Source organism: Spodoptera frugiperda, chromosome 10 (genome assembly GCF_023101765.2).
Source record: "Spodoptera frugiperda isolate SF20-4 chromosome 10, AGI-APGP_CSIRO_Sfru_2.0, whole genome shotgun sequence".
In the NCBI taxonomy this organism is placed as follows: domain Eukaryota; kingdom Metazoa; phylum Arthropoda; class Insecta; order Lepidoptera; family Noctuidae; genus Spodoptera; species Spodoptera frugiperda.
In genome coordinates, this window is record NC_064221.1 from 5,361,549 (window position 1) to 5,382,829 (window position 21,281).

General features: G+C 38.2%; 3 protein-coding genes across 11 annotated transcripts in view; 1 reads left to right on the plus strand and 2 right to left on the minus strand.

Moving 5' to 3' along the window:
- The first annotated feature begins 883 nt into the window (after positions 1-883).
- Positions 884-21,281, plus strand: part of LOC118277544 (dystrobrevin beta) — a 28,515-nt gene continuing 8,117 nt past the window's right edge. For 2 of the 6 annotated variants that reach the window (XM_035596385.2, XM_050696643.1), the window contains exons 1-13: positions 884-1,198; positions 1,408-1,617; positions 2,825-3,041; positions 8,725-8,810; positions 10,295-10,446; positions 10,787-10,895; positions 11,291-11,457; positions 13,171-13,298; positions 13,622-13,725; positions 14,147-14,238; positions 15,026-15,064; positions 15,389-15,501; positions 16,769-16,943. In XM_035596385.2, coding sequence (XP_035452278.1) covers positions 1,416-1,617; positions 2,825-3,041; positions 8,725-8,810; positions 10,295-10,446; positions 10,787-10,895; positions 11,291-11,457; positions 13,171-13,298; positions 13,622-13,725; positions 14,147-14,238; positions 15,026-15,064; positions 15,389-15,501; positions 16,769-16,943 — 1,584 coding nt within the window. In that variant the 5' untranslated portion in view covers positions 884-1,198; positions 1,408-1,415. The remainder of the gene's footprint in view (positions 1,199-1,407; positions 1,618-2,824; positions 3,042-8,724; positions 8,811-10,294; positions 10,447-10,786; positions 10,896-11,290; positions 11,458-13,170; positions 13,299-13,621; positions 13,726-14,146; positions 14,239-15,025; positions 15,065-15,388; positions 15,502-16,768; positions 16,944-21,281) is intronic. The other 4 variants (XM_035596386.2, XM_035596389.2, XM_035596387.2 and 1 more) reach the window with 4 other exon arrangements.
- LOC126911201 (uncharacterized protein K02A2.6-like) lies at positions 3,056-7,439 on the minus strand. The gene has a single exon (XM_050696642.1). The coding sequence runs from the start codon at positions 7,430-7,432 to the stop codon at positions 3,440-3,442; it is 3,993 nt and encodes a 1,330-aa protein (XP_050552599.1). The 5' UTR covers positions 7,433-7,439; the 3' UTR covers positions 3,056-3,439.
- On the minus strand, positions 18,022-21,112 carry LOC118277545 (uncharacterized). 4 transcript variants are annotated; one of them, XM_050696658.1, is made up of 4 exons: positions 20,894-21,112; positions 20,138-20,230; positions 19,529-19,648; positions 18,061-18,152 (listed from the first exon to the last, which is right to left on the minus strand). In XM_050696658.1, the coding sequence occupies exons 1-4, from the start codon at positions 21,087-21,089 to the stop codon at positions 18,076-18,078; spliced, it is 486 nt and encodes a 161-aa protein (XP_050552615.1). In that variant the 5' UTR covers positions 21,090-21,112; the 3' UTR covers positions 18,061-18,075. The 4 variants fall into 4 exon arrangements, with proteins under 4 accessions (XP_050552616.1, XP_050552615.1, XP_035452284.2 ...); XM_035596391.2 differs by lacking the exon at positions 18,061-18,152 and adding an exon at positions 18,959-19,068; XM_050696659.1 differs by lacking the exon at positions 20,138-20,230 and having other exon boundaries at positions 18,022-18,152.

Genomic DNA, 21,281 nt, shown 5'->3' on the forward strand with positions numbered 1-21,281 from the left:
CTTGTAGTAGGTAGTATTCGTGCACAAAAGCATTTATTAATACTACTAAATATTTCAAAGAAAACGCGGGAAAGACGCGAGAGGGGTATGTCTAGATCATGCCAGTTAACGTTCCATTATCTCTACTTACCCCAGGAGACAGGCGAGACATACCTATGTAATTTTTATAGGATATCAACTCGTGGTCGTGATACGTTGCACAGCAAACGGTCCCATAATATAATATACTGCACTAACGACATAGTTTATTTATTAATATATTCGATCTACTTCATATAAATATATTACACATTTATTGACATACCTAACATCACACCTTATAAATAGATATTATTATGTAAAATAGTCATGACTCATATTTGTTGAATGCGGTATGCACGAGTTGTAATGAAGAGGCTTCATTCATGGCTTTTATTGAAGTTCGTGAGTTCGCGATCTGGTGGTGAACTACACGACGCGGGATTGACTCCCGCAGGAAATATTTTTTTACAGATAGAAAGCTTATCTCTTCAAATTTGAAACTAAAACAAGTGTATATGTATGATTTCTCACTATTTTTGTTTACTCTCGACAGATGTTTTTTCACGAATGCGAAATATTATCCAAAAACAACAGCAATTTTCCAAATATCCAACTTCGTAAAATAAAAAAATATATTTTTATTGTCTATGGGTGACATTTACATTTCCATTACACGCAAAAATATTTCGAATTATTTCATGAACATTCTATTTTATTGATAATAGAAAATCTTATGGTTATTTAAAAGTTATAAATCCGTCTAAAACATTTATATATAATAAAAAATAACAATTTAATTTAAGACTTGTCTTTCTAAATGTATGGTACGCAGTTGTAGATTTCAATGTAATAACAATGTCCTGATTTCAGGAACGCACTTTAAATGGCAGGCTTGTCATGTTGATTTCGATATTCCGTAATTTATTGGCGTAGAGAAATGACTTTTATAATTTATTCCTTGAATTAAACAAGGAAATAGTGTACTGTAGACGAGAAGTGGCGTTGTGTATTCAAATAGTGTATGTGTCAACCGTTTATAATTAAATCTTCAAGTAATAAATATCAAGTTGTCACTAATAATATCTTTGAATCGATTTATCTACAGAAATAATCTTGAGTTTGCCGTGAATATATTATCGTTATGTCAACAAAGTAATGAGCTAATCGTTTGATTAAGGTAAGACCTTTTGAACGCCGTAAATTTCGTAACAATTTAGAGAAATCGAATCGTTTAACAAATCTGTGAGTGCGGGTCTTGTTTATATTTTTTATGTCGTTCAAATCACTTTCAGTCTTATCTTTGTGCTGTCAAGTAGGATCAGTGCTTAATATACACCATCGAAAATAGTTTTTCGTGGTAATTATATATTGTAATTTCTTGTTTAGGAGTGAAAATGTCGCTCGAACGCGATAGTGTGGGCGGAGTGCCCAGTGTGGGGGATATACGGGGTGTAGTGGGCCCTACAGCGGGTGGCGCTGCTGCAGACCCTCGGTCCCAACTTCTGCAGGAGATGAGGGAGCAGAACTTCGACCTGATCAGATTTGCCTCATACAGGACAGCCTGCAAGCTCCGCTATGTACAAAAGAAATGTAACTGTGAGTAATGTACTGTTAAAATATAACATTCTATTTTTGAAAACTATATTGCTTTTTTTTCTTTAGTGTCTATGAGTTCTAAATAGAAATACATTTATCATGTAGGTGGACGAGCAAATAGGTTCATTCATCAACCGACAACTTTATTATTTTTTTATTGGTTTAAATTGGTGTTTATTGCCAACTAGATGAGATGAAACTATGGAAGAGAATAATTGTTCCAGAATTATATTAGTCATGAATATTTTTAGTTGTTGTGCAGAAAAGCAATTGAATATTTTTAGACTAATGCACACTACCAAGTCTTTTATAGATTGATTTATTGTCTGTCTTAATTTGAAATATGCATTAGTAGTTAAAGCACTGAAATCAATTCAGTCTCAATATAGATAATTTAAGGAAAAATCTAAAATAGATCTGATCTTGTATGAGGTACCTATGTCTTTATGAAATGAAGCAGAAACATAATGTACCAGATTGGTAAAATTAAATCCTTGTGTATGCACACAAATGTTTATTAAACTTCAAACAATTAATTAATTGGTACTGATTTACATCTACAGTGGACCCCCGATAATCCGACCCCTGTCTAATCCGACATGACTTTGATATTACTATGTATTTGAAAATCTTAAATAAAAAAATATTGATGAATATTTCCAAGCTTCATAATTTGAAAAATTCGTTACATTACATTTTGATTAATAATTCTTGATTATTTTGGTGTGTAACATGTAATTAATTTTATAAATAAAACGTAAGCGTATTGTTATTTTATTACTAAATTCGACATACATAAGTATGATTTGTACCTCAAATATGTCATATAACATATAGAATCTTATCATTGGATATGTAATTGGTTGGATTACAAGGTACTCTTTTGTAAAAAAAATCCGGACTATAGGTGGTTTAGACAGTGTTCTATAATCAGACAAATTCGATAGTCCGAAATTGCCCTGTATAATCTTTGCCGGATTACCAGAGGTCCACTCTTATTATGGTATTCTTTTATCTTAAGATTTATTTGTCAATTAAGGATTCTTTTTTCTCCATTTTCTATAATTATGTGAAACATATAACGCTTTGGTTTAATGATGGTAATGTTATACTATTTTACTGTAAATACATTAATCATTCTTCATCTTCTTATAAGAGACAACATAATCTTCCCAATTTCTCAAAACATTATCTTATACTTTTTCAGTACACGTAATAGACATATGGAATGTGATAGAGGCCTTCCGTGAGAATGCTCTCAACACGCTAGAGCCGACCGCCTGTGTGAATGTGACGAGATTGGAAACCCTGGTGTCTTCTTTATACCACAACTTGAACAAGAGACTGCCACCTGCTCACCAGGTGTCTGTCGAAGCATGCTCCGCATTATTGCTGAACTGGTTGCTCTCGGCTTATAGTACTGGGTGAGTTTTGTATGTGATTGTTATGTCCATTAAAATACCATATTTAAGTAAATACGTTTATTGTGCTTTGTAGCAGAACCAGTACAAAAGTGAACTGAAAATAATAGGGTTGTACAATACAAAGGTGAACTAAACTAATAGTGTTGTACCCTTGACTTACATACTAAGATTTGACAAGTACCTACAATCAGTACACAACATACCTTTCCCCCAAGTATGTAAATTACACAAACAAAAGATATACATAACAATACTTAAACTAACACCTTTACTTAATCAGTCACATCAATTAAACTTATTATAAACTTATACATTAGCTTATATATCTATTCACTACAGCTATATAATGTGTATAATCATTAAATTAACAATTGGAAACATCTTAAAGTACACTACACTTACAGCAAATAGTTACAACCGTTAGTCGGTCTTGTATATGGAGTCTTACCATGTTGAGCAGATATTATTTTAGTTTTAATCTTCCCACCAGCAAACTCAACCTCAGACTCTCTAGGTATCCCTAACATTTCAGCCCATTTATCTGAACTTGGTATTTCTATAATTTGGTCACTATCCTGACTAGATGGTATTTCTCCCATAGCCTGATCTTGTCCTTCCCCATTAGTTTGTTCCACCATTACCGTTTCCCTATTCCTATCTAATTCCTCATTTTCTTGTTCTGTATCTGTGTGTTGTGAATGCTGTTTAATCAATTGGTCTATGTGTCTGTTGACTACAGTTCCCTCCTTAGTTTTGACCCGATAACTGGATGGACCTTCTTTGTTAATGACTGTACCTGGTAACCAACGTGGTCCACTACTAAAGTTTCTGTACATAACCTTTTCTCCTATGTCTGTCTGTCTGTTTTTCTTATTAATATTCCGCTCCACTTGATTTTCCCGAGTTTTCTGTTGTTTATCCAGTGGATTAATAGAGTCTAATAATGTTCGAATTCTTCTATTAAACAAAAGCTCTGCTGGGCTCTTGTTAGTAGTTGTACATGGTGAAGCTCTAAGTCCTAAAAGCATGTTCGGAATTTTAATATCCCAGGACATACCATCCATTTTACGAAGTTTATCCTTCACCGTTTGCACCATTCGTTCTGCCAGCCCATTAGTAGCGGGGTGAAAAGGAGCCGACTTAATATGTTTAATTTTATTAGCCTCTAAGAATTGTTTCATCTCAGTCGAAACAAAAGCTGTACCATTATCAGAAACCAAGGTTTTACACAGGCCGTGAATAGAAAAAATAATTCTTAAATACCTAATTACAGTAGCTGAAGTCATATTGTTAACAATAAATACCTCAGGCCACTTAGAATATGCATCAACAATTATAAGAAACGTTTTATTTTGGTAAGGCCCTGCGAAATCAATGTTCAACCTAGACCAAGGTTTTGTTGGCAAGATCCACTCGTATGTGGTCTTAGGTGGCATATGCCTGCTTTCTAAACACTTATTGCAATTTTTTACTAACGACTCAATGTCATTGTTCAGCTGTGGCCACCAGACATAACTTCTTGCCAGTGCTTTTGTTTGAACAATACCACTGTGAGCTTTATGTAAAGCACGCAGCACAGGTTCTCGTAGTGATGATGGTACCACCACACGACAACCTAACAGAACACAATCCTCATGCAATGACAGCTCAGTACGATGCAACCAGTATGGACGTAGCTGATTGTCTGATTCTTTAGCTGGCCAGCCACACAGAATGTGATGACTGACCCGGTTGAGGACTTTGTCACGTTTTGTGGCGTGTGCTAATGTGTCCACGTCAACAGGAAAATCTTCAGGAGCTTCAGCCATAAGTAATATATCAGCCATCATTGGCTCCGGTTGTTCAGGGACAGGCTGTGGCCAGCGACTTAACCCGTCAGCGTGACCTATCTGTGGCCCTGGCTTGTACGTAATGTCATAACTATAGGAAGTGAGTATCAAAGCCATTCTCGTCAGACGAGGTGACAAAACATTGGGGATAGGGCGTTTTGGATCAAATATGCCTAGTAACGGTTTATGGTCAGTTACTATCATAAATGACCTACCCATTAAATAATTGTGAAATTTACTTATGCCGAACATTATAGCAGTCGCTTCTTTATCGAGTTGGGAGTAGCGTCTTTCGTGCGTGTGAAGTGTCCTAGAGCCCATGGCCACAGGGCGTTCCTGTCCGTTGTCCATCACATGAGACAAGACGGCTCCCACTCCATATTCAGAACTGTCACAGGTTAGAACCAACGGCTTATTTAGATCATAGTGCACCAGCGTTAAATCACAAGATAGAAGATGCTTAGCAGTATTAAAACTGCTCTGCTCTCTATCTGACCACACCCACTCCTGGGATCTGTCGAGCAACCTATGTAAAGGCTCAAGGATAGTAGCTTTATGAGGAACAAACCGTTCATAAAAGTTATACAAGCCTAGAAAAGCTTGTAGCTGTTGGACATTCTTAGGTTCTGGTGTATTCAGTATCGACTCCACTTTACTTGGTGCCGGGTGAATTCCGTCGGCGTCGATAACAAAACCTAAAAATTCCACTCGCTCCTTAGCGAACTTACATTTACTCATATTGAGACGCAAACCGGCCGTCTCTATTCGCTGCAGGACCTTCTCCAGACGTTGTGACATCTCTGGCATAGTGCGTCCACTGATGATGACGTCATCAATCAGTACAGCGACACCGGGTACTCCGGCTAGCAATGCCGTCATCAATCGCTGGAAAATGCCCGGGCAAGCCTTCACCCCAAAAGCTAACCTGTGTACTGTGTATAAGCCCTTACATGTGTTTAATGTTAAGAGTCGTGCTGTTTCGTCCGTGACTACCACCTGTGTATATGCTCTGTCTAGATCCAGTGTAGTGTAGAATTTACCCCCAGATACTGTTGCGAAAACCTCACTAGCAGTAGGCATTGGGTATGTGTCAGACTCAGTAGCCTGATTGACCGTGCTTCGGTAATCGCCACAGAGGCGGATATCCCCGTTTTTTTTAATAATCGGTACAACCGGGGTCGCCCAGTCTGAATACGACACGGGCTTCAAGACATTTTCAGCTACCAAACGGTCAATTTCTTTTTCAACCCTATCTTTAATAGCATACGGTACAGGCCGTGCTTTTAAAAACTTTGGATGTGCATTCGGTTTTAAGTGAATCGAGACAGGCTTTCCCCGGTATGTACCGAGTTCGTCCTTGAACACCTCCCTATATTTCGTTAACAACTTATCAATCACAGACATATCGACATCAAAAATTTTATTTACACTTACCGATATTTCTAGAGCCTCAAACCAATCACGACCTATCAGATTTGGCCCCGAGCCCTTAGCTACCACTACAGTCAAGTCGCGCTTAATGTCCTTATATTGTACCGTAACTGTCGCTTGGCCGATGACCAAAACCCGCGAGTCGTTCCACGTGCGTAATCTTGTGTGTAACGGTCGCGGCGCGGCGCGCGGCGGCAAGCGGTCCCACGTGCGCTCGTTGATGATTGAGAACGCGGCACCAGAGTCCACTTCCATCTCGGCGGGCACACCGTCCAGCAACACACGCAGTTTGTATGCCGGCACGTGCGACTGTGTACCAGTCACCTTGTAGATTCCATTCAGTTGCGCATCAGATTCGTCACTGGCGTAATTCACTTTGCTTAGGTTATTTTTCTTTTTAGCTGAACAGATCTTCTCAATGTGACCCTTCTTCTTACAATACCGGCAAACTGCATTGACAAAACGGCATTCACCACCATGACGATCGCCGCATCGGTAGCAGAGACGAACGTTCGCTCTGATTTTCATTGCGTTCACATCCATTGGTTCCTCCGTAGACGGCAGAGACAAGTCGGCGCTGGGCGACGACGTTGTCGCCTGCTCGTTGGCGTGTATCATACGTGCATCCTTCCCCGCAGTCTCTGATGACACCATGGCGTCTACTACGTCCTGATATTGCAAATCGTTCTTCTTTAACAACTCGTACTGCAGCTTGCGATCGCTCATGCCGCATACCAACCTGTCTCGCAACATGCGTTCCAGGTTTGGAAAATTACAGTCTGTACTAATTTTCCTCAGTTGAGCGATATATTCTGATGCCGATTCATTCGCAGCTTGATCACGTTTGTAGAATTTGTAAGACACTGATATTTCATTAGGCTTCGGAGAATAATGTTTGGTCAAAATGTTTGTCACTTCAGCAAAAGTCACATCGCTAGATTTCCGTGGAGTGATTAGCGCGAGAACGGTCTCAAACACCTCAGCACCACAAACAGTAAAAAAGTTAGCTTTTTTAAGCGAATCATCGATGATTCCACTTGCTTCAAAACAATAATTTAGCCGAACTATGTAACTGTCCCAATTGTCATTTTTCACATTGAACTCATGATATTTCACTAATTTACGCTCCATAGTATATGTTTAAGATTCGTCGCCACTATTAAGTCCATTAAAACACCATATTTAAGTAAATATGTTTATTGTGCTATGTAGCAGAACCAGTACAAAAGTGGACTGAAAATAATAGGGTTGTACAATACAAAGGTGAACTAAACTAATAGTGTTGTACCCTTGACTTACATACTAAGATTTGACAAGTACCTACAATCAGTACACAACAGTGATTATTATATATTTATATTTATTTGTTATTTATAACAACAGTAGTAGTTTATTATCTATTTTAAAAATCAACTTGTCTTTCTCTTTACTAGTAACTAGCAAACCTGGCGAACTCCGTTTCGCCACCAATGGTTTCCCCGTTTTCTTGCTTTTCTCTTGAAGTTTTCCCGAATTTCTTTTGCTATAAACCTCACGGAGCCCGAGACCTTTCCAACGAATGCAAAACCGTGGAAATCGGTTCGTGCGTTCTGGAGTTATAGCGTCAGGAAGGAAAACCCGACTTATTTTTATATAATAGATGTCACATTTTTTACATATAGCCTAGTGACATGCAGTATCACTCCTTTTATGTCTGAAGGGGTAGGTAGAGGTGCACCTGCACATTATAGCATGTAATGCCACTGTACAATGTACATCCACTTTTCACCATTTGTCTAATAAGCCCCATTTAATAGGGGGGACCCTAGGTACTTGCATTGAAAATGTCAACATTAACATACAAAAAATATCCATAATTGTGCCCTTTAGTCATCCGCTCCCAAACTAATTAATTCTACATAAAATAACTTTGAACTCAGAGTTATGTTCAAGATTCGTCCTTCAGATTAAATAATTATAACTGAACAGGTATGCTGAGCTCATTAGCATATTCTTACGAGCATTGTAATTAACATTGTGCACATAGTAACATGTATTGAACAAAATGATAATTATTATTAATACAGGTTCATTTGTTTTTATATTTATGTTTCAACACTTAGGACTTGTTTCACAAAGTCTGGATACCCGCTATACCTATGTTTCAGATACAGCGGGTGGTGAACCACCTTCATATAAGTGCCTGATAGTTTTCAATAGTTGTTTAAATTCCTTACCTCATTATTAGGCTATAAACTTAAAATGAAAGCAACAACGGCCAGCAACTGACTATAAGTTCCAGGCTATACTTTCAACTCTTTCAAGAATTTCGAAACTAAATTATGCTATAAAACGTGACTGCATCGAATTCCAGATTTCATGCTTAGCAAGTAATATTGCCACTGTAACCAAAACACGTAATATTTTTATTTTATTGTTTTCAGGGATAATGTCGGTAAAATTCGGGTGTTTTCAATCAAAGTGGCGCTCGCTACTATGTGTGCTGGCAAGCTGATGGACAAATTGCGATGTGAGTACAGTTTCTACAGGGTAAAATTGCCTTTTTCAAAAAAATATCAACCTTATTCATACAATATAAAGTTGACTTCACACAGTTTTTTGGCTATAAGATCTCTACAGAAACACCTCTTTAACAAATATTAACTTTATTTGTACATTACATAAAGGTGATTATAGAATACATAATTCATTTTAGACTTAAAAATCTAAAATTTTTACTTCTCATGTTTTTAGTACAGTCAAATTGCATAGGTACTTTGTTAGGTAGTCACACGGTACAAGGTGGTCATTTTATGAATGATATGCCTCTTTCAAATAAATATCAACCTTATTCATGCAACATAGAGTTGACTTTACATAGTTTTTTGATTAAAATTTAAGATATCTACAGAAACACCTCTTTCAAACAAATATTGACTTTATTTATACTTAACTTAAAGGTGATTATAGATTATTTTTACTTCTCAAGTTTTTAGTACAGCTAAATTGCATAGGTACTTTGTTAGGTAATCAAACAGTCCAAGATAGTCACAATGTGAATCATTATTGCTAATGAGTCATTACATGAAATAGTGTCGAGATCATTTTAGGATCAGTAAAATGCAAAGAGTAATCATACAGGTATTGCTGATGACTATTATGACTCATGTTTTGTGTTACGACCTTCGTGTCGCGCCATTAAATGGTGTGACTGTGTTACATCTGTTAATTATAGGTAACTAGCCGGTTTTAGTGTCATACTTGGATGGTAGATGGACTGTAAATAGGATTGTTAGATGCAAATTGTTTTATGACTGTTAAATTGTGACTGTTTGGGGAATGCTTAAATCAAATTGTTTTTAGCTTAAGTCTTTGAATACCAATAGAAAACTGTTGAAGGCAAATCCTCCGCTAACGTCGGTCACCGGTGACTCCCGTGGCGTTCAAAGGGCTGATAATTATATATAGATATTCGCATTTTGAAGGTCTACAATCTCATAAAATTACAGATCTGCTCTGAAATGAATTAGCTGGACCATTGCTAAGTTATAATCTCATTAGAGCTCATTCTGATTTGATCATATACACAAAATAGACTTTAATCGCCAGTTGCGCCACCTGGTAACTATAAAAATACTTGAATATCAACGGCAACGCACTGCTCAGTAACTCATCTGATGTTACGAGTATCCATAAACAGGATGATGTACGGATTGCTTACTATTAGGAGATCAGTCTATTCATTTACCCCTAACATAACATAAAATAACACCCATAAATTAATAAATTTACACACTATATTTTATTATGTTATGTTCGTCGTACTGTCGGTCCGTGCGCGCCGTATGTCGCAGAATGCTGCTCATGAATAAGCCTCTCGCATCGACTTGAAATTAGTCGAATTCCTCGTCAAACAGTTACGTGATTAGGCCGACAACACAATAACTAATTTAACATGTCACCCAGGAAAGTTATAACAAAAATTACACATTAATAAACATTTCTCCCCACCAGACATATTCTCCCAACTGTCGGACGGCAACGGCCACCTCCTGATGAAGAGGCTGTCGGACTACTTGCGAGAGGTGCTCGCCCTCCCGGCCGCCGTGTACGAGTCGCCCTCATTCAGCTACACCGACTCACTCGCGCTCACTATATTTAATCAGGTGAGTTTATATACTTGTAGTGGTGTTTTAGGGGGGGGGGGGCTATTTTGCAGATTAAAAGAAAAAAGTATTTATTTAGTAAGACGAACTGCGTTTTATCTTTAGACCGGTTCTAAAGATAAAACGCAGTCTCATAACATGGATAAACTGTTGTTCTTTCCGTATTTTTGATTTTTTACTTGGGCATCTAAAAGTTGATTCCCTAAGCTAGTGTTGAAAATATCTGGTCCTCTGCTGGCTTAGTCAAGTTAAATCATTTATTCCAAATAAACCATAAATACGTAGGTAATTTTGAAACGTCACAAATATTTGTTAACCTAAACCTTATTATTTTGGACAGAATGGTAAAATCACCGTGAACGACTTCCTGGACACACTGATGTCGGACCCCGGCCCGCCCTGCCTCGTCTGGCTACCGCTACTGCACCGACTGGCTAGCGTTGAAAATGGTATGTATCAAATACTATACTAAAATATTTACTGGATTTATGAAAATAATCGAAAGATTAAAATTAATTTACAATTAGGATGAAATAGATGAGAATGACACGGAGTGATCTGCACTCTACAGCGTACTAATAATGAATAGTTACATGTAAATTTTATAATCAAATAGGTATGTCAAAATTTTAAGCTCGTAGATAGGTTATTCAAAGAGGCACATAGTGTCGGTCTACTAGACATAAAATGTATAAATGTAGTTTTGTATGGAGTTAAAATATGCTCCGCAGATTGAAGAATCTACCTTAGTTTAGTTAGCGTTTACCTTAACACACTTTTGCTCAATGTTTATCTTACCCATGCACACCAATTAAACTATCCTCTATGCTCACCCCCCCCCCAGTGGTGCACCCCCTAGCGTGCAGCGTGTGCCGGCGCGGGTCGCTGACGGGGTTCCGCTACCGCTGCACGCGCTGCGCCAACTACACGCTGTGCCAGGACTGCTTCTGGCGGGGCCGCGTCTCCGCCACCCATACCAACGAACACGAGGTCAAGGAATATGCCGCTTATGTGAGTATTTCTTCTATATTACTTTATTTTTTGCCCGCTTCTCATGCATGAGGGTGCGGATTCAAAACCTACCAATGGCAAATAACCAATGTAACCAGTTTTCTCGAGTTATATGTATAGTAACCTAACCAAATAAGGCCTATGCCCCAATAAAGCCTATTTTGAAAATTTCCCTCTTCTCGATGTCAAATGGTCGCCAAAGTTTGTAGAAGTGTGCATGCACATGACTTAACTAATTTGAGCACAGCAAGCAACCCGTGCCGCGATTATGTTGGAACCTACAGACGAAAACAATCACGACGTGGAGCGCACTTTAGTTTTTATAAAATTCGAGTAGCGTAAACTGTTAGTATTTTTATATTTATCAGTATACGACGTGCCGTGTTTTGTCTATATGACAATTATACATTTAGCCATCTCCTCACATTAGTGAAATAGCTATAATATCGGTGTATTTCATATAATCGTTGTTTTGTTTACCTATGTGCCATGCCCTAATAAAGCCTACAAAAAAAACGTGCAGGCCTTATTACGGCATAGTTGTTTTTCAGTAATTTCATAGAAAACGGATCACCAGCTTCTGTCAAAAAGAAAGCCAATGGATTTTGCAAAAGATGGAAAACGCTGTTAAAATGGTAGAAAGGGGTAAACGGGGTGAATAGATACAGAAAAGGGGTGAATGGATATCGGGAAATTCTTCATAGTATCTATTCACCCTTCGAATTTAGTGCACCCTGTTTTACCCGGTAGGCTGTTGCAGCCAGATATAACTTCCAAAGAAGTACGCATCATCTAAAGAGTGGTTTCCACTACACGAAAGCTAGGTCGGTCGCTAAATTGGCTACAGAACAAGAAGTTATTCTCATTCGTTTAACTGATGCTGGGGTGCCGATGACTTCAAAGATGTTACTTGGGTATTACATGATGAGAAACTCGTTTAGCCTGATGTATAATGACCAAAATTAATTAATAAGATCTCATTACATTTATTATAAGCATTGACAAAGTTTTGTTATAATTAAGAAGTTGAATACTTACTAGTTTTTATTGAGGCCTTATTAAGACATAGGGTTCCCAATAAGGCCAAAGTGACACTTTAGTTATTTGTCTTTACAAAATTGTAATTTTTGTTTCTAAAGCCATTTTGATTCCATTATTACAAAGATTAATAAATAAATATAAGATTTTGAAATTATCAGCCCATTGTCATTTTAAACCTACGAGCTAGGCGGTAATAAAAATAAGGTAGGCCTTATTTGGTTAGGTTACCTTACTTTCTTTTCGGCCCAGTGACTACCTACCTCAGATGATGTTATGGTGGCCACCTACGTTGATGATTAATACATACTTTCTAAGTTTATTTAGACACTATTGACTAATGGTGAGGGAAAACATCGCCAGGAAACCTATGCTTATAATTTTTAATTGTAAGTTTGAAATTACCAACCCGCATTGAGCCAACAGCGTGGTGGTTAATGTTCGAACCTTCGTGCGAGAAGAGGCCTTTTGTTCAGTAGTGGCATCTTACAAGCTGTGGATGATGATGATGAGTTAATTTAATGGTTGCGCTATAAAGTTTTAAGTGGTTGTACAATGTATGACAAGAGTCACGGATCAAGAATCTGTGGAGATTTATAATATAAATAACATATAATCATATTTGTTATAAAGCTGTCTAGCAAAAATATTAACATAAGATGTATTTGTGTGCAGAAATCTCCATCGAAGCAGATAGGCGCGACGCTGCGCAAGTCGTTCCGCTGCGTCCCGGAGCGTGCGCGTGCGCAGCTGCCGCGCTACCCCGACCAACCGGAGCGGACGCTCAACCTCAGCCATATCGTGTCAGTATACATACATTACTTGTTTCATAAGCACTATCTAGTTAATTGCAACTTAATTTGGCTTATAAAGTTACTGAAATATTTGTATAATATACTAGCAAACCCGGCGAACTCCGTTTCGCCACCAATGATTTTCCCTGTTTTCCTGCTTTTCTCTTGAATTTTTCCTGAATTTTCTTACCAACGAATGCAAAACCGTGGAAATTGGTTCGTGCATTCTGGAGTTATAGCGTCAGGAAGGAAAACTCGACTTATTTTTATATTATAGATAATGTTTATTATGTGTTTAATTATGGTGTTAATGTAATTTGTTTATCTGCCAGCCCCCCATCCCCAGTGCCGGCCCACAACGGGTTCCCTGAGTACGTGGGTGGGTACGTCAACACTGGATCCTTGGACTCCAGGTCCTCACGGTCTACGCATCGCAGTAAGTATACCTACTTCATTATTATATCAGCTACAAGACATCCTATACTTTGTTATTCAAAAGTTAAATGGTGTGAAAGAGTTATTCAAGGGTTAAATTATGTGTAACTTCAACGTCACGCCATTTATCCCCGAAAGGGTAGGTAGAGGTGCACATTACGGCACGTAATGCCAGTATACAATGTATACCCACTTTTCACCATTTGTGTTTTAAGTCCCATGTAATAGAGGGTGAGCCTATTGCCAAATACTGGGCACAATTCCAGACTCCATGCTACTTTTGAGAAATTTTGGAAAAACCGAAATCGCCCAGCAATTCTTTGCCCGACTCGGGAATCGAACCCAAGACCCTTTGGCCGACAGTCGCACTTGCGACCACTCGACCAACGAGGCAATCAGCGTTTAATTATACTTTTCTTTAGGTATAGCGGAGCACCTGTCTCGCGGGGTAGACGACGAGCACCGCCTCATAGCGCGGTATGCGGCCAGGCTGGCACACGAGAACAGGACCATGGTATGTACTACAGTATAATTATATTATTATGTTTGTTCCTTACATAATCACGGGACCACAGGGTCCCGGACCTTTGGAAGGCGTACGAGGGGCCGAAGCCAACTCGCAGAGGCCCGTTGAACAATTTTAATCTAAATGTAATGGGACATCAGCCGGCGATTATCCCTGTATGCACTATGGAAGTACACCAAAGGACAATCCCCGGTTGATGCAGGACTATTGCGAGATATGGTAAAAGGAAATGATAGGGATATGGGTGTGGGTGGCTGTGGAATAGTTAACCGGTTAACTATGGGGACTATGGCCCCTGCCCCTGACCAATATTGAAAAATACGGATAAACAGGCAGGGGGTGACTCGCAAACTCAATAGTGGGCCCCTGAAACGGCCGCTAGCATGTAGCGACAAGGGAAGCAACATCCGTTGAGCTGCTTGAGGAAGGGAGGGCATCCCACGGCTATCAGAGCAATCCCGGAAGTACGGTCAAGACCCCTACCAGCATCTTACTGGGATACGTCCTTCCCCCAAGTGGAGCTGAAGGCAACTCCACTCTTGCGAATCTCCACTCAAACCAGCCGATTAAGGCAAGAGTGAGGTAGGAGAGGCCACTCCGGATAGTCACGAGTACTAACCGGAGTTAAAAAGTAGGGCCTCTCCCGGGAGTCAGGTCCGTGGGGTCGCCACTGCCCAACAGCTCGCCACAAGCTGCCTTGCGGACTTATTATGTTCATTATTAATTAACCTTTTTTTTATGTATTATGTAACATGTTATCTCTGTTTACTTACAGCCAAGAGCCGGCAGATCAGCGTCTCTTACTCCAGAACTGGTCAGTATAAATAATTTATTTGTTGATAAGTACATTTTAAAGTAGTAAAAGTATCAATTATTTATTGTTGAGCCTAAGTTGTTATTTAATATACACTCTGTAATACATATATACATATTTTCGACTGAATAAATATTTGCAACAGAATGACAAGATTCTGTATTTGTTGAACAGACAAAGAATTAGTCAGCACCGAACCAGATCTGCTTCGGTTTTCAACGCCAATTTCATTAACTAGATTAAAAAAGTCAGTTATTGGCCCAAATATATTTTGTCTAAATTCTAAGTAACTTTATTATTTACAATGTACGTGTACTTGTGCAGGGCCGTTCGTCATCGGAGGGTTCAGAAGTAGACGCGGCCAGACAACAACGCGAGCTGATCTCACAGCTAGAAGCTAAGAACAGAGAGATCATGAGAGAGATTGCCAGGCTCAGGTGAGGACACATTGCACTAGATAGTACAGTAGTAGAGATAAAGCTTACATGGGCTTAATTAATACACAAGTCGTATTATTTTTTACAAATAAAATATAATTTACAAATAAGAGAAAAAAGAAAAAATATTTTTTATTATACCTAATGCGCTCTAACAAGGTGCGGCTGACAGATGCCAGTATGACGTTGACGTCTCTCTTTAGGGATGGACATTAGAAAAATCTTTTTTTATCGCTATCGATACTCGCAGCATACATTTAATTCTCTTGAATTTTTTTATTAAATGTGTGTGTTATTTAGTTGTGCAGTCTAACTACGTGTATATACTTGTCAAAATAAATATTTTATGACCGAGCCCTGAGGTGTTTCAGAGTTACAGTTTTACAGAACCGTGAAGAAAACAAGGATATATTAGTTTGTATATGTTAGATTAAGTACAACCACGCATTATCAATGGCGCCGGAAATGTCTAGAAAAATGCCTACTACATACTTCTGCTCAGATAATGTCACTGTGGTTTGGGCAGAGAGAGCCGCGTCTACAGTGGATTTACCCACATAATTAAAGGTTTTTTAAGAATGATAATTGAACGACGCACGATTTTCGTTTTTTATTCTAAAAAAACATCGACTACCTATCCATCGTAGCCGTACATCCCATCACTAAACACGACTATGGCTTTACGTTATACGCATAACACTTTACTTTATTTTTCATTTCATTAGATTTTAATTGAATACTAGAACATTCCGGTTGGTTTTAATTTAATTAACTACGCATCCGAATGATTTAACATAATACGAATGTGATACAGCTAAAATATTAAGGCATAATTTTTAAATCGCAGCAACTTTCAAGAGTGATACGAAACGTTACTGAATCTGTCAGCCGCACCTTGTTAGAGCGCATTAGGTATAATACTAAACAAATAAAAGATTTTATACAAAATCTTTAGTTCTTTAGAGGTAAGGGTCTGACACTCCCTATGGCCTCGCCCAAAGTGGGAGAAGCCATTGGAAATTATCCAAAGACATCCGCCCCTCAAAAAAAAACCCTGTAAGAGAAATGTAGTGAGTAGTTCATGACGAAATCACTCACTCTGTATAACTAAAGTGCCCTTATATGCAACTTTAGAAACTACCAAACCGATATAACTTTAAAATATATTCAACTTTATCAGTATTGTAGTAAAGTCTAAAATCACCTTTAACAATAAACCCTAATATCTTCACAATGCAGCATAATTACCAGGTTCTTTATCTTGCAGACGCCAACAAGAAGCCGAGGCCAGTGCGGGCGGCGGCGTGGGCTCGGCCCCGCTTGTGTCGGAGCTCCGTCTGCTCAGACAGCGCAAGGACGAGCTGGAGGGACACCTGTCCTCGCTGCAGGAGTCACGGAAACACCTCATGCATCAGCTCGAAGGTCTTATGAGGATGCTCAAGGTATGTTGTGTAGAAAATTGAAATTAACTTACTTTAAAAGCTTGTAGGTTTCGGTCAGCAGCTTCGTTCTCGTTCGCCAGGGTAAAAAGTAGCGTGTGGTATTCCAGACCATAATCTACCACTGTTCTTAATATCATCTTGATCCCTTCAGCCGTATTGACGTTATTGAGTAATAAACATGTCATAGTCGTCATATATATAGTAGTATTTATGACTCTGTGACTACTCAATATGTAATCATCTTTACATCTTAAAACTTACATCAAACATACGAAGTTTACATGCGAATAAACATACATAGAAAATCCCAACGAACAACAAGGACAGAAAGCCCTCCAGGCACTATCACCTCGCCTGGTCGGAGGATCTTCCTTTTCTTAGAACACTTTACTCAATGTTCCCTAAAGTTTTATAATTCATTAGTCAAGTCGTAAAATGTAATAAATGTACTGGAAAGTACATCGCTGTTTACAAGTTATTTAATTATAAATATGATCCTTATCGTTATAACATTGTGTCTAAATTATGCAATTTATATTTATTACTGTACAAAAGTTATAAAATAGCACCTTTGTATTTTATAGCCTTTGTACAACATGTTAATATTTTATATTAAGAAACCTGCTGTCCGCCCGCGCCTTTGAATGCGAGAAAAAAAGTATAATCATAATCTCCAGTACCCTTAGTACGAGATTGCTTTACCTTTAAAGTAATAATTGGTTTATTCGGGCCGGCCAATCAACACGCCGACCGCGCTTTCGTTTCAATTACTTTAAACATAAAGCAAACTCATACTAAGGAAAAAAAATACTAAGGGTACTGATTGAATTGATTACTCAAATGAAACAGTCTATCAGAGCACCGAATACGCTCTCGTTTCGATATCGTTACACGTAAAAAACTCGTACTATAGCCTCAGAGTAATTATTTCTCTTCTAGAAAATATCTCTAAACTATCTCCAAATACAAAAATCACTTTAAAAGTGCGCCTTTATGATGTTAGAGAAAGACCAAACAATTTCGCATTTATAATATTAATAAAGTAGATTGCACATAATTGTTTCAATAATAACAATTTTACAAGTCATCATAACTAAAAATTAAGTGACGGTTTTTCACATATTAGTTTACATTAGTAATCCAGTGGGGGGCAATTAAATATCAAAGGCAGCCATCCCATGAGGCATTTTAGGATAGGAAACCACCGCCCTGTAAGAAAATAAATAAATATATGAAACTAGTTTCTGCCTGTCATCTGCGTTACCCAAATGTGTTTGTGTGTATATGTGTGTTTCACCTTTTTTGAGGGGGGAAATATCGTCAAATGACTCCTCCCGCCTATAATGACGCGAGAAAGGTTGTCAGACTCTAACCAACTAAAAACTACTTAGTTTCAACTCATGAATAGTTGCCTATGTGGTTGTGGTTACGCAGTGGCACAGAGATAGACTTTATAGTCTATTTCTGTGCCGTAGATATAACATGCAGATCCGTTCAGTGCTTTTGGCGTGAGAGAGTAACAAACAGACATACATTCTTACAAACTTTCGCTATAATACTATACTAGCGACTCACCCCAGCTTCGCATGGGTGCAATAGTGATATATTATGCATGTATTATACATATAAACCTTCCTCTTTAATCACTCGATCTATTAAAAAACCACATCAAAATCCGTTGCGTAGTTTTAAAGATATACATACAAAGTATATAGGGACAGAAAGCGACTTTGTTTTATACTATGTAGTGAAGTAAGATAGTATGAATAACACTTCCTCATTGATCGAATGGTTGCGAACGCTACTTCCGAACAAAGGTGGTCGAAATTGACTACTTTCCCAGATATTTTTATATTCTTTACAAATTCCCTTTAATAGCACGAAATCTTGGATGCGGGGAGGAGGATGGAAAATTAGGCTCATACCATTTATTGTTTCATTGTTTATTTTTGTATAATCTTGTGTTAGTAGAGATTATGGCAAATACTCTTATGTCGAGGTATAAAGAAACTCAATTTATTTTCTGTGAAATTTTATTGACAGCGGCTTTTGTTAAACTATAGAGTGCACGCCAAAAATGTCGGTAAATACTTGTACACACATTTTGTTAGTACCGACCATTTCCCTGAAATATAAAAATATAAGGTGTTGTATATACATATAAGGTGTTCTAAAATTATCTGCCACGGCTTTAATGGGGTAATAGTTTTATGTTTGAAGATTATAATAGTATAAATAAATTATGTGTGGCTGGATCCAACGGGTGTTTTTCCTCCAGGGATGTGCGCTACTACGTTGCTGTGAATATATTTGGCTTCCACTAACCATATTCATTGGTACACAGAGCTTAGCTCTGATGGAAATGGACTCAGCTATGTTTTTTACATGGAAAGATGCGTGCTAAGGATGGCTTCTCTATTATCGATACATCGCATACTCGAGCTGCGCATCTTCGCGCACAGCTACAGCTTTGTATCAGTAGAAACGGTCACATAGTTTCACAGCTTAGCTATTACATCTTCGTAGCATAGCTACATAGCACATATCTGTGGAAAAGACCCTACTAATGGTATAGATATACGTACATTTCATATCTCCAGTTAGTTGGTCGTTTACTACACATTTCATCATGTCCAAAACGTTGTCTAAGACGCATTTTACTATCTCAGTAGTTGACTTTTCAATGGGTGCACCGAAATCTGAAACTAATGTATTACACGATTAGGTTTTAGTTTCAACTACACATCTTATACTTACATTTTTAAAAGCCTATTAACAAATAGAATATTGATAATAACTCGTAGAAAAATAACGAAATTGTCTCTTTTCAACAGTCGATGTGTAATATTTATCGCAAGGTATTTGTTAATTTCAAGTCCTAAGTCAGGGCTACTTGTGACAGCTAAGTTGATTATACTAATGGGAAATTCCTCAACAAACGACTCAGTATAAGAAACGTTCCAATGAAACATGCCTTCCATCTTGTGTGCTTCGTACATTTCTAACGATATTGTCTATGAATATTTAATTCTTTGTTTTGAGCCACAGTTTTATATTCCTAGTCTGTGACACAAGTGAAAATCCCGATACCTAGGACCACGATAGTCTTATGTCAAAACTATCGTGGTTCTATTATCCTTTAAGGTGTTAAATAACAGAAGTTAGTTTTGAATAACATTTAAAAAGAAATTTACATCGGTTTTCGATTGTCCCTTCTTCATTTGTGTTGTGTTTGCATTCCACATAATTTATGATAACGTCTGTTAGACATTCGACGTCCTCGGTGCCTAGAACATAAGAAATAATCACGATATCATTTTGCCCTATATCTATCGTCTACAAAGTTGCTTAAGTGTGTGATAATTACGGAGCTGCGGACTACCTAGCGGGTTTACCGGGGCTCCGGCTCGAAAGGCAGGAGTAGGAACGGGGTAGTTTTTAGTCAGTAAGAGTCTGACACTCCCTCTCGCCTCGCCCAAGGCCGGAGAATTTACCCCACTTAAAAAAATGTGTAACCACTCTATTGTAGTATTATTTTGAAGAGCAAGAATTGCGGTTCCTCTAAAATGAAGGCGCAGAAATAATTCTAATAATTCTAATTTGATAAATCAAAACCTTTTAACCCTCCAACCCTCTAATGTTTCGATGATTTTCCACCCTTAAAAAGTCCTCCTCTGTAGAGGAGACCCTTAGTCCAGCGGTGGACTATCATAGTTATCGTTTTTCGAGGAGGGAAAATCCTCAAAAAAAGGTCGAGAAAAGTGTCATTTTTACTGACTTAAAGAAACTACGTTCCATCTCCTCCTCCGAGCTAGGCTGTATGTTATTGCGCTAAATCTGCACCCCGGCTGACCGGCATCGGTCCTAGTGAACCTTATCTGTGGTGCTCCAATGGCTTTTTGAGGCTGACTGCAATTTACCTACAAACAAAAAACGAAAATATTCCATACCGCTTCCGATTTTCACAGAACAATCCAAGGTTCCCAAATACGCTTGATGTTTGCAATCTGACTCTAGGTCCGAAAGAGTCACATTGGTCCAATCAGTGAGTGTCACATTGCCCCAATCTATGCCTGTCACATTGGTCCAATCAGCTTTAGCCACCCCCAAGCAAAATACCGCACACAACAGAATACACGCTTTCATTTTGACCACTAATAAATGACCATGTAGTAATTCTCTATTTTATACGTTCGTGTAAAGATAATTGTGTATAAAGTTGTATAGGAAAATTGGGCTGTTTGTCTGTCTGTTGGCTTGTTTGTATGTGGTTGTTTCTGATAGTGGTAGATGGGTTTTGAAGAAACGTTTTAGCATCAAAGTTGATAACATATCAGT